Source organism: Portunus trituberculatus, chromosome 16 (genome assembly GCF_017591435.1).
Source record: "Portunus trituberculatus isolate SZX2019 chromosome 16, ASM1759143v1, whole genome shotgun sequence".
Classification (NCBI taxonomy): Eukaryota; Metazoa; Arthropoda; class Malacostraca; order Decapoda; family Portunidae; genus Portunus; species Portunus trituberculatus.
In genome coordinates this window covers 12,138,248-12,156,101 of record NC_059270.1, presented here as the reverse complement: position 1 = coordinate 12,156,101, position 17,854 = coordinate 12,138,248, and the positions used below count along the sequence as shown (strand labels likewise).

At 40.6% G+C, this 17,854-nt stretch overlaps 1 protein-coding gene across 7 annotated transcripts in view; it reads left to right on the top strand.

Annotated features, from left to right (window-relative positions):
* The window catches only part of LOC123504487 (beta-1,4-glucuronyltransferase 1-like), a 57,103-nt gene extending 42,407 nt beyond the window's left edge, over positions 1-14,696 (top strand). For all 7 annotated transcript variants that reach the window (XM_045255036.1, XM_045255032.1, XM_045255038.1 and 4 more), the window contains 5 exons: positions 3,843-3,992; positions 4,304-4,508; positions 8,379-8,578; positions 9,776-9,937; positions 13,258-14,696. In XM_045255036.1, the coding sequence (XP_045110971.1) occupies positions 3,843-3,992; positions 4,304-4,508; positions 8,379-8,578; positions 9,776-9,937; positions 13,258-13,455 (915 nt within the window). In that variant the 3' untranslated portion in view covers positions 13,456-14,696. The remainder of the gene's footprint in view (positions 1-3,842; positions 3,993-4,303; positions 4,509-8,378; positions 8,579-9,775; positions 9,938-13,257) is intronic.
* The last annotated feature ends 3,158 nt before the right edge of the window (positions 14,697-17,854 follow it).

The following is a 17,854-nucleotide window of genomic DNA, read 5'->3' as shown; positions in this document are numbered from 1 at the left end:
GAATATTGGAGCTTAAACCAACAAATGGCTTCCTTATCTTCTACTTTTTTTCTTTTTTTTTTTCAACGTCACTATTTCACGATTATTATATCTTGAGAGAGAAAAAACAATGAATCCGAATGAAAGAAAAGAATCTCTCTCTCTCTCTCTCTCTCTCTCTCTCTCTCTCTCTCTCTCTCTCTCTCTCTCTCTCTCTCTCTCTCTCTCTCTCTCTCTCTCTCTCTCTCTCGTGTGATCATTGCTTCCATTATTGACTCAGTATGATAGCTGGTCATGCTATTTTTAAGGTACCTTCAGTATTGGGACGCATCTCAACCTTGTGATTTGTGTGTGATTAGACGATTTTATTGACATTAGGGAGGGTCTGTGGAGGTCAGAAGACTAATGGCCAAACTTTTCACTATTTTAATCCCCACATAAGTTTCGGAAGCTGTATAAAATTACCAAATGATAAGCAGAATGAATATGAAAACGCGTCATTGTATTAAAAAAGGTTAAGGTGTACCTGCAGTGCTGCTTTAATTCCTGATAAGTTGATCCTCTCATGACCAGGAATGCAGGGTTTGTTATTACAGATGCTCCAAGTGTAGAGCGTCATAAGCTGAATGACCTCTTTAAAATTTTTGTCGTACTAATGGTTTATTCATTCTCTCTCTCTCTCTCTCTCTCTCTCTCTCTCTCTCTCTCTCTCTCTCTCTCTCTCTCTCTCTCTCTCTCTCTCTCTCTCTCAAGATGGGAATAAGATAGAGAGAGAGAGAGAGAGAGAGAGAGAGAGAGAGAGAGAGAGTATATCTTAGTAATGGAGTGGAAAAGTGTAATGGTATTGGCTCCACTCTCGTTCCTGTTAGAGTGGCTTAGTGGTGAGTACCCACCTGCCACGTGCTTCCTTGTCACGAGCTGCCGTTTGAATCTACGCCCGTGTCAAGAGTTTGTTCAGTAGCCGGGTTGATCGTCTTTACAGAGGACTAGAATCGTCTGTTTCACTGCTAGACCACCTTTACCTATCGCTTGTTTCTTCTGTTCAGATTTTCATTTCTTTTATTTGTGTTCTTGAGTCTCCTTAGATTGTCTTTGGTTTTTGGTTTACGGTGGGAATGTTCTGTTGTTGCGTTTTTTTTTTTTTTTTTGTCGTTTTATCATAACTTTTTAATTGATTCGTTTGTTGTTTTTTGAGATTTTTTTTTTATATAGTTTCTGGTGTTCGATAGTCTCTTTTCTTGCTTTGCGTCTGCTATGTCGAGTTTTTCTTTTTCAACCTCTTGCAATAATCTCTGGTTTAAGAAAATAACACCCTGCTGTCCCATTTTATCTGGATACTTTTTTATTTTTATTTTTCCTTCCGTTTGACATTTTCATTTATAACAGCCTGAGTGTTCAGCCTTTCATTGCGATACTCAGCAAGTACGGGCAAAAAACGAAACGGCGAGAAATGTACTTCCTAGCATGCTTCCTAGTGTCAATCTGTAGTACGTTATTAAGTATTTTTTTCATGGTCACTAGCTTTTTCATCGGAACGCCAACAAATCGCACCAGGGGAGGCACGCGATAAGGTCGTTTGAAGCACCCAATACAAAAGAAAAAAAAAGAGAATTGAAGAACATTTTCGTGTCAGTATAATATAAAAAGTGTAAAATGGCATCAGAACAAAAGGCTGTTTCTCTCTCGAGTGGTTTGTGACTAACAGGTGCATGAAGTAGCAGTCAGAGTTAACAAAGGTAGGACCAGAGTAAGAGAAGGGTCAGGCAGGCTGTGGTCGATAGCTCTCTCTCTCTCTCTCTCTCTCTCTCTCTCTCTCTCTCTCTCTCTCTCTCTCTCTCTCTCTCTCTCTCTCTCTCTCTCTCTCTCTCTCTCTCTCTCTCTCTCTCTCTCTCTCTCTCTCTCTCTCTCTCTCTCTCTCTCTCTCTCTCTCTCTCTCTCTCTCTCTCTCTCTCTCTCTCTCTCTCTCTCTCTCTCTCTCTCTCTCTCTCTCTCTCTCTCTCTCTCCTATTATCATAGATAATAGAAAATAGTTGCACTCACTCAGTCTTTTTGCTCTTTTGTGTACATTTGCGAAGAAATCTGGTTAGTGAGTTTTATTTCTTAGTAAATCAGTAATGTTTTCTTGTCACGCAGTAGGAGAAAAGGAATGCTTCCAAACACATGTCAAGTTTCAAAAGGTTTAGTAGAGTAGCGCGCGCCCACTTCCCCCACACACACCAACGAAATTATTTCAGTAAGTCTCAAAAGTAACACGAAACAAACAAAACTAGCAAAGTGAATCGGGAATGTGAATTTGTCCTAATCTGTACTCTATTCTTATTACGGTGGATTGATTATTAAGTAGTAAAGAACAAGTAAGCAAGGCAACCGGTCAGTAGTTTTGTTAGGTGATTAGTTGAAATTACACCGTGAGTAAACAGAGGGTTGCTATGAAAATAAATAAATAAATAACATGCCTTGCTTGCATGCATTGCACACACACACACACACACACACACACACACACACACACACACACACACACACACACACACACACACACACACACACACACACACACACAGAGAGAGAGAGAGAGAGAGAGAGAGTTTACATATTGTCTTAAAAATAGGATCACGCGCAGTTTCCTGTGCCTCTCGCTCACACAACCCACTTACCCACACACACACACACACACACACACACACACACACACACACACACACACACACACACACACACACACACACACACACACAGCCTTCTTTTTTTCACTCCGTCATATCCATTACCGAGCATCTCCCAAACTTTTCCTTCTCCCTTCACTTCCTCACATCGCTGAACTTTTTACTTTACCGTCGGTTCGCATTGTATACCTGTAAAATAAACATAGAAGTGAAGCATTGCCGTGTTTGTAGGCCAGAGGTTATTGCAGATACACGTGTAATTTATAGCTAGAAAAGTCATGTGCCTGGTTAGTCCTGCCTGCTCTGTGTACTGGTTGCTTTGGTGTATAGCGTGGGTTGTGCGTCACTTAAGGCAGTTGTAATGGATAGCGTGACTCCTGCATGTGTAGTATGTTTCCTCGTCGTGTTTTTGTTTAACCCGATTGGTGTCTGCCTCCTATTCCCCCGTCCTTGTCGTGCAGCATACCCTCTCACACCAGGAAGCTTTAAAAGTACGTAAACACACACACACACACACACACACACACACACACACACACACACACACACACACACACACACACACACACACACACACGGCCCGGTAGCTCAGTGGTTAGAGCGCTGGCTTCACAAGCCAGAGGACCGGGGTTCGATTCCCCAGCTGGGTGGAGATATTTGGGTGTGTCTCCTTTCACGTGTAGCCCCTGTTCACCTAGCAGTGAGTAGGTACGGGATGTAAATCGAGGAGTTGTGACATTGTTGTCCCGGTGTGTGGTGTGTGCCTGGTCTCAGGCCTATCCGAAGATCGGAAATAATGAGCTCTGAGCTCGTTCCGTAGGGTAACGTCTGGCTGTCTCGTCAGAGACTGCAGCAGATCAAACAGTGAAACAGTGAAACAGAGAGAGAGAGAGAGAGAGAGAGAGAGAGAGAGAGAGAGAGAATGAAATCCGTGGAAACAGTTTATCTAGTACGTCTGTGAAGTATATATTTGCTATCTTGAGAGAGAGAGAGAGAGAGAGAGAGAGAGAGAGAGAGAGAGAGAGAGATTGACATTTCAGTTAGACAGACAACAACAGATGCCTACTCCTATCTCACTCACGGTGATGAAATACAAAATTCAAGAGACGATGATTACGTACATAATTAACGATAACTTTGTAACAGCTCAATTTCTCACTCACTCAATCACTCACTCACTCATTCGGTCCTCACCAGGGCCCCGTGAGTGTGGCTGTGTACGCGCCTGGTGATGACTTCAATGCCACGGTCAACACCATTCTGTACCTCCGTGACTGCTGGGCGGAGGGCATCAAGAAGTATGTCACCTTCCACCTCTTCTTCCACGTCAACCACACGCCTAAGAAGGTGAGGTTAACTTCAGGTCACTCGAGTAAATGATTTGTGCGCTTTTTTAGCTTTTTATTTCCCTATGTTGTAACTTTTATTATCAGTTTATTTCCAATATTGCCATTCTTCTTTTCTTTGCCCGCTTTTCCTTCATATTTGTCGCCTCGTTTAAATTGGTAATGGTGATTTTTTTGTCTCTGGTTCACTGGAAATTCTAACTGACACTATTATTTTTACCACCAATACTACCATTAATAACTCACTAACTGTTACTCATCATTACTGTATACACCAATGACTGCATCTCATCCGTGTTGCTCCCATGGCAGATACCGTCAACGGAGGAGCTGCTCAAGAGGAAGACAGACTGTGGGCTGGAGCCTCCTCGCTGGGCTAACGTTACCACTTACAGACAGCAGAAAAAGCTCCTGTACCCCGTGAATGTGGCGAGAAACACTGCTAGACAGGCAGTGCAGACCTACTTCGTGTTCCCATCAGACGTGGAGCTGTACCCGTCCATCAACTTCATTCCCGGTAAGAGAGAGAGAGAGAGAGAGAGAGAGAGAGAGAGAGAGAGAGAGAGAGAGAGAGAGGGAAAGAGGGAAAGAGGAGGGGGGGAGGGGGCGTAGAGAGGAGTCACTGTGAGATAAGAAAATGGGTACTAGAAGTTTACAGATAAACGTGTAGCTCAAACATTGGTTGGAACACGGAAACACACACACACACACACACACACACACACACACACACACACACACACACACACACACACACACACACACACACACACACACACACACACACACACACACAAAGAAACATCAAATTTTGCTAGACAAAAACTATTGCATCCTCATTTCATGTTTTCTGTGAGCCACCAATGTCCTTCAGTCCTCAGGCCATAGGTGTAGTAAAACACTTAATGGGGAATCAGTGGACCAGACACATTTCCTCTTCCGCGACTTTCAAGGACGAAGTAAGCAATGTTGTGAAGAGCTACCTCGTAAGGCGTTCATTAGACTAAAGCTAAACATGTTGCTCTACTGTAGTCGATAAAACAGGTGTGGTGTTCCAGCCTGTCTTAATCTTGGACATACTTTACTTTCCTGTTTTTTTTTGTCTACTTTCATGTTTATTGTCTTATTAGATGTTTTGTTGTCATTATCTTTTGACTGTACTTTCTATTAAGCTCTGGTTTGATATAAAGTTAAAATTTTAATATGTTTCTGATGATATGAAAGTTTGTTACTCCAAATGATTTTAACCCCTTCAGTACCATGGCGGGTTTCCATATTCATTCTGGTCACTGTTTGGTGATTTTATACAACTTCAGAAACTTATGTGGTGGATTAAGATAGTGAAGACTGTGGCTATTAATCTTCTGATCCTCCAATAGTACACAAATCTCAAGGTAAAAATGTGTCCCAGTATTGAAGGGGTTAACCATCACTGCTGCGCCCTTTCCCGCCCACCTCTCCACATGCACAGTTTTATATATTTTTTTTACTGGACGTACCATATCACCTTGCAATTACTGCAAAAAAAAGTTGAATAAAATAAAATACTTTCTCTTACTTCTAGGACTCTTTAGCCTTGTGCACGGGCGACAGGTACGGTGGCGACATCTTTCGGGAATAGTTGAAAAAAATAGTTAAGAGATACAACAAAAATAATTAATGCCAAGGTCGTGGTTCGCGTGTGTGTGTGTGTGTGTGTGTGTGTGTGTGTGTGTGTGTGTGTGTGTGTGTGTGTGAAGTGGGAAACAGGTGAGGTGAACATTTGGTATAACATAATTTATATACATTTTATCCTCTGATAGACACGTTTCCTTCAGTCAGCTTCATCAGGATTTTGTTTCCTTTATTTTTCATTATTTTTGTTTCCAATCAGTTCATAATATAATCAATAGGCTACAATCAATATACATGATATACAATTTTCGTCTTTTATATTTCTTAGCCTTGTTCTTCTATTTTCCTTTATTGTTACTGTTGTTGTTTTTGGACGTGCATAATCCTTTGTTGTTTCTTAATTTTTGTTCTGTTTTGCTTGTGCCTTCATTTCGTTTGTGTATTTGTATATAAATCTAGTTATCTTCCCTCTATCTGTTTCCTTCTTTACTGTATTTCTGTGTCAATATTTCCGTTTCTCTTTGTATCTTCTGTCTATTAGTCTCTCTCTCTCTCTCTCTCTCTCTCTCTCTCTCTCTCTCTCTCTCTCTCTCTCTCTCTCTCTCTCTCTCTCTCTCTCTCTCTCTCTCTCTCTCTCTCTCTCTCTCTCTCTCTCTCTCTCTCTCTCTCTCTCTCTCTCTCTCTCTCTCTCTCTCTCTCTCTCTCTCTCTCTCTCTCTCTCTCTCTCTCTCTCTCTCTCTCTCTCTCTCTCTCTCTCTCTCTCTCTCTCTCTCTCTCTCATTCACGTCTCACCTTGGAGTAATAAAACAATAGGGAGGAAGATGGACACACACACACACACACACACACACACACACACACACACACACACACACACACACACACACACACACACACACACACACACACACACACACACACACGATGTTCCCTTCCTCCTCAGATTTCCTCTTAACCAGACAGTCTATACAGTGAAAAGTGCCAGAAATTGCGGGTACAAAATTACTACACCTGGCACAGAATGTCTTTCTTTGGTATTCTGTCAGTTTTGTTTGATGGGAGAGACAGTGGAACTTTTCCTTTGTAATTATATATTTGAGTCTTCTTCCCATGTGCGTAAGACCTAACAAAATTAATCAGGGAATGCCACAACGCCTCACTATACACACACTCACAGTAACCTTAGCCAATTCAGCACCACGACACATTTTCATATTTATTCTGCTTAGTATTTGATGATTTTGTACAGCTTCAGAAACTCATCTGGGGATTAAGATAGTGATGACTGTGCATTAAGCTTTTGCTTTCCATGAACTCTTCCTAGTATGAATAAACTCGTTTAATAATACTCAAAACTCATGGTAAAAATGCGTCCCAATGCTGAAGAGATTAAGAGAAATAGTTCTGACCCTCTGGATTGGACACTTCAGTAGGATATTAGGTGTCATTGTGTTACCGCAATGATTACTGATCGTATTCGTGTGGGTAGGTTAACAGATATGAAAGGGAAAGGAAGGAGAGAAGGCTGAACGAGATGAGAGGACTGCATGAAAGGCAACCTGGGAAAGAGAGAGGACTGAGTGGCTTGGTTTGGTCTGTGTGCACTGGTACTGACACTGATACTGATACATTTATTAACCCAGATGTACTACATAACTTATAATATAACATTGATAAAATAGTGGACAAAAGTCTGTTGAGCCGAGGCTCTTTTACAGAACCAAAGAAAAAAAACAAGAAAAAAATGACACCATTGAAGTTCAGAGCTCAGGCCTAGTACAAAATGCAAGCAATAGTGAGAAACAGTGATAAAGTGTGGTGCTTTGAAGTTTAATGATTTTGTACCACAGAAGTAACTAGTAGTAGTAGTAGTAGTAGTAGTAGTAGTAGTAGTAGTAGTAGTAGTAGTAGTAGTGGTGGTGGTAGTAGTAGTGGTGGTGAAGTAGTGGTGGTGGTGGTGGTGGTGAGTGGTGGTGGTGGTGGAGTGGTGGTGGTGAGAGAGGTGGTGGTGGTGGTGGTGGTGGTGGTGGTGGTGGTGGAGTGGTGGTGGTGGTGGTGGTGGTGGTGGTGGTGGTGGTGGTGGTGGTGGTGGTGGTGGTGGTGGTGGTGGTGGTGGTGGTGGAGAGTGGTGGTGGTGGTGGTGGTGGTGGTGGTGGTGGTGGTGGTGGTGGTGGTGGTGGTGGTGGTGGTGGTGGTGGTGGTGGTGGTGGTGGTGGTGTGTGGTGGTGGTGGTGGTAGTGGTAGTGGTGGTGGTGGTGGTGGTGGTGGAAGAGTGGTGGTGGTGAAGAAGTGGTGGTGGTGGTGGAAGTGGAGTGGTGGTAGTGAGAAGTGAGTAGTGGTAGTAGTGGTAGTGGTAGTAGTAGTAGTAGTAGTAGTAGTAGTAGTAGTAGAAGAAGTAGTAGTAGTAGTAGTAGTAGTGAGAAGTAGTAGTAGTAGTAGTAGTAGTAGTAGTAGTAGTAGTAGTAGTAGTAGTAGTAGTAGTAGTAGTAGTAGTAGTAGTAGTAGTAGTTTGAATGGTGTCTGGGGGAATGCGAGGTTGTCATATCTTGAGGAAAACCGTGAGCTATCCTTGTTATAAACAAATGCGCTGATCAACAGAAAACAGCGATATTCACATAAAATCAATTATATTATCAATAGGCTACAATATGTTTTAAATCCAGGAGCCATTTTAGAGTAAACAGACTTCTTTTTATAGTAGTAGTTGTTGTTGTAATAGTAGTTGTTGTTCATTTTCCATAACCATATATTTATATTTATTTTCACTTTCCAGAGTTCTTCCGCATGTTGAAGCGTCCAGATGTTTCCAATACCACCAACCCTCGGGTGTTCGTTTTCTCTATTTTCGAGGTGCAAGAAAATGTTGCAGTGCCCGAGACTAAGGAGGAACTGCTCAAAATGCTGGAGAAAAAGGAAGCGATTCCATTCCACAAATTTGTCTGCCCTAAGTGTCATAATGTTCCCATGTCCAAAGTAAGTAAGGGTCAGATTATTATTCCTTCTTTTCGTTTATATTTTTGTCGATGTTTCCTTACCCAGTATTATGAGATTTCATTTTTCGGGGAGGTTTCGTAAAATTTTGTCTTTAATGCCATGATGTTTCCATATGCAAGTTCCTTTCATTATTATTTAATTACATATGTTAAGGCCTTGTAGTGTTTGCAAAAGAATAATACGTCTATGATATAATGATGTCTCTGTTGAAAGTGAGTGTGAGGTCTTTTCTTTTCATCTTAATACTTTTTTGTAACACTTTCTTCTTGATTTACATAAGTTAAATCATTAAAGTTTCCCGATCAATATTTGATCTGATTTTGTAAAAGCACTGAAGCAAAGATTCAGTGAACAATGGGAGGGACCCATTAGGGCCATAAACCTTCCGAGGGCATGGAAAAATATTACTACGACGAACGACGAATCTTAATGGGTAGCAAGAAGTAGTCAGAGGATGAACGAGAGGGAGGAACAGTCCGTGAATCATCCATTTTAGAGTTTTTGACCAAAAATTGAAAGAAAAGTTTAGCTTTAGAAGTAGATGAGACAGCAATGATGGCGTCAGGTTGAAAAAGGACGGAAAGATGAAGAAGCAAAGTTACTGAGGATGTTTATGGCAAGGTGCCATAAGTCATGATAAGAGTTATATCTCAAATGATTGTAACACTCTATTATTGAAGGAATTTTTGGCTAGTTAGAGAACAGTCTTGGCATGATGACTTGGCAGAAATACACAGAGACAGGTCTCTGATACGGAAGAAATTCATTCCATGGAAAGTCCGCATGATACCTTCTCAGGTCCTTCCAACTAATAAAGGCAAAACAACAAACGTCAGGTTTGGGTGTATTCACAATATTCTTGACCTCTTTCTAACCTTTAATCCTTCAGCTTATGCTGTTACATTATCTGCTTCTGATTGAATGATTGATGTGTTTGTATAAATAACGTACGACGCAGTGCTCTGCCCAGAAATAGAGAAACAGGAAAAACAGGAACATAATTTATGATTTATGTACAATGATTCTCTCTCTCTCTCTCTCTCTCTCTCTCTCTCTCTCTCTCTCTCTCTCTCTCTCTCTCTCTCTCTCTCTCTCTCTCTCTCTCTCAATTTGTCCCTTTACGAGTCTATTTAAATTGTACATATTCCTCAACTATATATAATTCCACTTTCTCAGGAATGGCTCAAAGGCCCTGTCAAGCCTGGGCTGAGTATCTTCCACGTGGGCAAGCGGCAGCCACCTTACCATAAGTGGGAACCAATATACGTGGGCACCAACAAGGAACCCCTGTACGATGAGCGGCTCTCCTGGGAAGGCAAGAGTGATAAAATGACGCAGGTGGGTTTCACATTTGTACCGGAAGGAATATATAACCAGACATAGTAACAATGATACTGATTCTGTCAGGATGAGAAGGCGAACTAGCTGCCCACATTCACTTATGTTCCTTACTTGTACGTGTTTCTGTTTAGTTATTCAGGGAGGCGGTGGCTTAGTTGATAAGGTGGGGAGCGTGGGATCCATGTGAATGTTCGAATCCCACCACGTGCTGTCTCGACACTTTGTCATTTGTCGAGTGGTTCAAAGTTACCTACATGTCAACATGGTACCCAGGTTCTAGGTGGAGGTGTAATTGCCTTACACCAAAGATGCGCTTGTGTGGTGATATGATCCCTAATATGGGTACCATTATAAATAAAATTGCCTGCTCCGCTAATATGTGGAAGCTGGACAGCACTTCCCATACTCTTCAAGTACACTACAGGCCATTATAGTCCATAACATTAAAAAGAAAAAAAATAGTGTATAGAGGGAAGAAGTAAAGGATTATTCATGTATTGATATTACCAGTCGAGTTTGTTACTCTCATTTACCTTTTTTGTAGAAATAAAGCCACAGTTTCCTATTATAGAAGATGTTTCAAATCTTTTATCGCAGATTTCTTAAATATATACTAATCTGATATAGATTTCGTATTTTCCTTAATCTTTTACACATTGCCCAATCTTCTGCTATTTTAGAGATGTATAGAAAGCTTTATTTTTGCACGTTACTGTTGCTTCACTAGCCATTAAGTAAGCCTAGAAGGAATCTTGGTGCAATGAAGACTTGTCTTGCAATTTCTAGACGAGACGTTGAGTTGATACGCAGTCTTACAGACTAACATTTCCCTCCCCCCCCACCTCGCATACTTGATTTTTATAGACAATTTGATGAAGCCTTTGCATTTATTATGGATATTTGAAGATTAGTAATTCTGACAACACTAGATGAAGCTCTTAGGTCCTACTTGTTGGGATGTTTCATAAGTACTGGTCTAGGTGATATAAGCTGCTGTGAAGTTGTTTCCAACACAGCTGTCACCATTGTGTCTCACCATAAAAGGTCAATTACATTCTATCTTCTAGAATCTCTTCGTTTATGTGACATTTCATGCGCTAATAACTCTTGCATATTGACTCAAGATTCAAGTTTAAAGGTGAAAATTACTCAAATAATACTATTTTTGGAGTTTTCAAGTGGGGAATGGATTACAAATGTCCGCAGGTCAGACTTTTCATCTAGTATCGATCCTAAGTGTTTAGACACCCCTGGACTTTTTTTTTTCATTAACTTCTGTAGTATTTGTGGCATTAAATCTAATTTTCAATCTGTGGAACATCTTATTTACTCTTCTAAACCTAATAGTATCTTTTCTGAATCACAGGTAATTAGAAGTATTCCTTCTCGGTTCTCTGCCATTTTTGCTCCTTTTGAATTAAGGCTGGATGCTGCATCTATGTGCATAATGACGAACTTAGTCTCAGCCTCAACACTTCAATACTCCACATTTTCCATCATTTGGCAATGACCACAGAATCAGTCTCAATTCAAATCAATATATACTGTATACTTCTGACTTAGCTCCTCTAAGAATAACCGTTTGACTATCTAACTTCCAAAAGTGGAGCACATCCTGACTATTCGCTTTTGCGGAGATCTGTACTCCTGGAGACTTCATTGTTCACCACCAGCTTTGGCTTTCCTTTCACTTCACTAACCATCTTGGTAAATTACCCTTTAATTAAGTTATCATGTTATCATTCATCACCCAAGGAGAAACTGGGGCAGCACCCTTTTCATATTCCTTATCGTTTTGGAGAGACCCTCAACGTTCTTGATCTTTTTCTAACCTCTAATCATTACTCTAATATGTCACTGTATTGTTCTTTGGGATTTGGGCGGTTATTATTCTGATTTTTCATGGAATGACTATTATTTCTGTGTCAAATCTCTGTGTACTGAACGCATAAAAGAGATAATATTGCAGTGTATTAAGGCGTACATTCTCCTCTTATTTTCTCCCCTAAATCTTCCAATTCTTGGTTTAATTTAGCCTGTTCCGTACTATAAATCAGAGTTCACCGAACTTTTTCAGCGTCGGCATGATAACTTAAAGAATGACGAGCGCAAGTCCTATAATCATTATGTTCAACATTTGTAAGCCAGAAAGAATTTGTTCTGGTAAAAAAGAAAGGACGAAAACTAAGTTTAGCATTCCATGTTAATCATGAGTGAGTTCTTTCTATTCTACTGCAGCTCACCCACCTCACTGCTATGTGATAAGGCAAGTCACAGAAATCAGAATCAATTTCTTCAAGAAAAACCTGGAACTGACAGTGATTGAGTGCATGTCCCCAAATGAAATTCACAGAAGAAACAACTGGTTTCAGTACACATGAAATATCTAGGTGTCTACCACAGAATGCTCGCTGATATATGATGCATTATATGAATAGAGCTCCAGGAATTTCCATTAAACAAGAAAATTTAGAAATAATTCAAAATTGAAAATAGTTAACTTAAAGCACATAGCAGTCAGGAGATCTCTGCATACGAAATCTTCTAGTGTTTTAAACATGATACGTATTGAAAGTCAAATTGTATCACAAAGTCTCGTGTTCCATATGTTTTATCAAGTAAAATCAAGTACCGTTGGCGGGCCTGATGAACTAACGTCGCGGGATCCGGCCGTTGTTTGGTAACCCGCTATAAATGAAAGAGAGGCAGCCCATAGTTAGTACTCGGACGTTCCATGATCTGAATCTCGTGTACTTTATATTCCCGCCCGAATGATGACGAGACTGCACTTGAACTAGACAAGAACTCCTTTATCAATAGAAAGTGTCATAATCTCTAGAATCTAGGTCACCTTGTGACTTGTGACACTTGGCTAAAACTATCACCAACAGATGTTCTTCATCTTCCGTTATGTATTTCATCATGATGGCACCACCGTCTCATCTACTTCTAAAACCGAATTCTTTTCTTAAAGCTTTGCCAAAACTTCACTTAGATGATTTATGGCTCGTTTTTCCTTCTCCTTTACCATCTGACTACTGCATACATGCATCCACTTAAATTCTTCATAGCAATCCATTTGAATGATCTTTGGTTACTGGCATTTTGCCGGGCATTTTTCAAACCATTTTGTTGCCTGTGTTCAGTACCGCTCTTTACGTAAAAAAAAAAAAAAAAAGAAAAAGACACAGCATAACTTTTTTAATCTTAGCAGATATATACGTGCTGGGTTATTCTACATGGTGATATATACATCTAAGAAACAGGCGTAACTAATCACATGCAAGTGAACTAACACGACTGGTTGACTTTCCCAGATGTACATCCTGTGTGTTCGTGACTACGAGTTTCATATCCTGGACAACGCCTTCCTTGTGCACCGGCCTGGGATCAAGAAGGTGCATCGGGACCCCATGCGCGACAAGGTGGTGGCCAAGCAGAACACAGCCATCAGGAGCAAAATTCTTCCAGAGTACAAGACAATATTTGGTGTTCGGAAGAGCTGTGTTATATGATCCTCCGCCCCTTTCGGGTATAGGCCTCAGAGATCTATTTATGCAATGAATGAGTGATTATTTTTTTTTATATAGTAGTATTATAGAGCTCAACTGTGACAGGCAAATGAGAGAAGGTGTTCCCTGACATCTATCATTATCATCTTATCGTCACTTAGTAGCATAAGCTTAAAACGGTGATCTGTTTTATTATTTTTCGGATTCCCAGTAATGAGTGTTGTAAGTTAAGATTTCTACAGTGAGTGATATATTTTTGTGCCTTTAGATGTAAGCTGGCAACTCGTTGGAGGAAACCTATAGGTAATGCAATGCTCCTTTCACGCTCAAGGACCAGAAAAAATCGAGTTGATCGAGGCGCCGGCGCCTGGTTATCAAGACGACTTAGTGCAAGGACACAGCTTCCTTTATTTTGTGTTTCTTCGCACATGACAAAACTCCGGGAAAAAGCAAGCGCATGTAGCCTTGTCAGTCTGCCTTAACGCCACATACGTTGACTGCACTTATTGCGTAGTGAGGATCGGTATGGAAACCACTGCTGTGCTCCTTACTGATGGCCAACGAAAAATGCATAAATCGTGTTATATGAAAGAATAAGATGGTGTGTCAGCAGACGACTCATGTGTTCAGTAATATTGGACCGGGGAGTGTGTGTGTGCGTGTTTGTTTGTTTGCGTATAGGAGTTATAAATGATGTGTTAGAGAGAGAGAGAGAGAGAGAGAGAGAGAGAGAGAGAGAGAGAGAGAGAGAGAGAGAGAGAGAGAGAGAGAGAGAGAGAGAGCTCACTGTCATAATGTGTGAGAAGACTTGTGGTTGGAAGGCGAAGACAGCACGCCCTGCATTCCTACCTATGGTGCTGGTGCGACATTCGTGCGGAAGTGCTAAGAAGAGAACCGTGGAATCCTGAGGCCAACTTTGAAGGATAATAAAGGGTTTGTTACATGAAAAATCCTCGGTAAACAAACTTGACAGTCGCAGTGTAGCGGAGTGGCAGTGGCTGGCGCGGCAACAATGTGTTAGCAATTGTGTCATTCAGGCTGTTATGCTAAGTAAGATTCCTGTACACCGAGTTATCTATACAGATTATCCTCATACACTCTAATTCAATTTGTTCAACTAACGGGCAAGCGAAGTACTAGTTGCAAATGTATGTTGATTTTACGCCTGGGCAAGGTCACTTATGCAGACTGAGTTTCTGTACGTGCCTTTTTAATAAGTAATATGAATACAGCTCAAGGAGAAACAGCAGTTTAATTCCTGGGTAAGCCGTTCTTTGATACTAGCAGAACCGTTTAACAGTAACAGTAAGAGGGAGGAGTCACCGGTGAGAGTGAGTTCTCCTTGGGAGGCTGGGACTGGAAAGGTGCACTGCTTGCAAACGTGAGTTTACTTACGTACTACATTCCGTCCTTCAATGCTTGAAAGCATCCTGGGGATCACTGTGTGTGTGTGTGTGTGTGTGTGTGTGTGTGTGTGTGTGTGTGTGTGTGTGTGTGTGTGTGTGTGTGTGTGTGTGTGTGTGTGAGTGTGTGTGTGAGAGAGTGAGTGTGTGTGTGTGTGTGTGAGTGAGTGAGTGTGAGTGTGTGTGAGTGAGTGAGTGTGAGTGAGTGAGTGTGTGTGTGTGTGTGTGTGTGTGTGTGTGTGTGTGTGTGTGTGTGTGTGTGTGTGTGTGTGTGTGTGTGTGTGTGTGTGTGTGTGTGTGTGTGTGTGTGTGTGTGTGTGTGTGTGTGTGTGTGTGTGTGTGTGTGTGTGTGTGTGTGTGTGTGTGTGTGTGTGTGTGTGTGTGTGTGTGTGTGTGTGTGTGTGTGTGTGTGTGTGTGTGTGAGAGAGAGAGAGAGAGAGAGAGAGAGAGAGAGAGAGAGAGAGAGAGAGAGAGAGAGAGAGAGAGAGAGAGAGAGAGAGAGAGAGAGAGAGAGAGAGAGAGAGAGCACGAATAGATGTTTTATATTATCAATAAGAAGCCATTTAAGTGCCTTATCTCACTCCTGAAGCACGAACTCAGTGCCTTGAATGACCATGGCTGTCACGGGAAGAAAATTTCCTGTTAGATGCACGAGTATTTGCTTGATCTTCTGAATGCGAGACGAGTGAGCAAGAATAATCAGGAGCTCACGTTTCTGGTAACTGTTTGTGACGTGTGGGAACAGTAGCAGCCAGGGATAGTGAAGGGGTCATACAACTCGCTTAATCTAATAACATGCCCCATTTGTCCCGTTTGTCAATTGAACAAGTGTGTGAATTTTGATTCACACAATCTTGTATTGAAAAGTAGCACATGTGCAAGCCAGTGAATAACATTAATCTCTGGCTGGTTGTAGTGTACCCCCACAGCCACCTGTGTGCTGTAGAGAGTACAAGTACTGTGCCTTGGTGTGCCTGTCATCCCAGGCGGTAGTTGTACCCCATAAAGCTTCCAGTTAACTGGTCTTTCATCTCGTTGCGGAAGACAATTATTTTGTAAAAGTTAAGTATTTATTTGGTAGCCTTTATGTAGAAATATTCGTTATAATGTGATGTTGGAATCCATATTTTCATTTATTTGTTTTTGTTATATCGGCTCAATGGTGTTTGACTCATTATTGTGTGTCTTTGTGCTGTTTCTTCTCATCCAGGTATTGCATTTATGTGAGAAGGAATCCTCCTTCTGACACTTCACGCAACAGTAAGAAAGAAATGAAAGACAACACGTGGCTTTCTGGGAATTGTCATCCACACACAGGGTATTAATGGAATGATATCTGTGTTCCATCAGTTATACTTCATTCTGATCTGCAAAGTATATCTTTTTTGCAAGATTTTTTTCTTTATATATCTTAATATTTTGCAACTTTTTCAAACTCTTGTTTATTTCTTGTTTTTGTTGATGATAGATAAAGAATCTTTAATTCTTGTAGAAAGGTAATGCGTACATGTTGACTTTTTCTTTCTCAATTTTGTCATTTGTCATTTTCATTTAGGTTTAATGATGGTGTCTCCACGCGTGCGGTGTCGGCTCAAACGCGTGGAGTTTCATGTTATTTACTCATTTCATTTTGAGCAGGTCTTGACTGATGTATGAAATCTGTGTACATGCATTACTTTCATCTGGGTAATTTTCTGTAATAAAATGGAAAAAATATTCTTGGGCTTTGTGTTCGCGTTTACTATGTTTGTACAGTACATGCATGTCTTGATCAGTTTAGTTCTTCATACACCGTGTGTTTAGAATAGTTTGCTTTTCACTTCGTTCCTAGCAACAGTTGTGTCCTGGGAGTAAGGTTATTAACTGATTTTATATATTATTACCCATCGTGGGATACCCGAGCATTTATCGAGTGTTTGAGATAATCCAAAAACAAGAGACATTGTTGATCTACCTTCCTTATGATTTGTGGCATACGCATAGAATCATAATGATCAAACTGTACCTCACATCATTGCTCATACAGAAGGAAATTTCCTGCAAGGAAATTTACTTTAAATTCTTGACAGAGTCAGCTAGACGGATAGACATTATCTTCACTTAGTGTCTTATATCTACATTGAGCTTCTATAAAAAAAAGGTCTCTGACCTTTTGTTTACATTTTCTTTATTCATTAAGAGGTAATGATTAGTTCACACTATATTGAAGACGGGTCTAGGACAACTGGCCGTGGGAAACTGGCCGCCATATAGATTAGGTGGAAACTGCAAACCCATAACTTATGTACTCAATGCAGCTCATTTATGTACTCAAGGCAGTTCATTTCTGCACTTAAGACAGCTCCTTACACCCCCACCAGTGAATTATTGGTTCTCGAACCAATGGAAAATTATTAAATTTTAAATTCAGCCCCATACAAAAAGTAAAATTATGTACCGTACTAAGAAACAAAATAAAAGAAGCTTACATTATAGAACTCGAAAGAATCATCAAAGATTTATCAAATTACTAAAGAATTTAGCATTAAAAAAGAAGTAGAGTCGCTAGGTTTTCTAGGTTAGTAGGATTATCAGGATATGCTCTGATCTCATTTCTTTCCTTCGTACAAGTTTGTGCAGAGCTGTCTTCCTTTTTTTTCTCTCGTTTCTCAAAAAAATTATGTATTTCCGAAATCATTTTAACTTTTGTTGCACATCACCGTTGAGTTAAAAATCAAGGCGTTTTCTGTTTTGAAGTCTCCCCATCCTAAGGGAGGAAAATGTGGTTTGCTAATTTTACTGGACTTAAGTGCAGCATTTGACACAGTTGTTCACAGATCGCTTTTAGATTGCAGGTCTGTCGGTATTGATGGAGATGCACGAACATATTTAGAAAGTTATCTTGCAAACAGGCAATACTGTGTTCAAGTTGGTAAATCTTTCTCAGACAAGAAGATTTTAGAAAGAGGAGTACCCCAAGGCAGTGTTTTAGGTCCTATTCTGTTCTGTATATATACTAT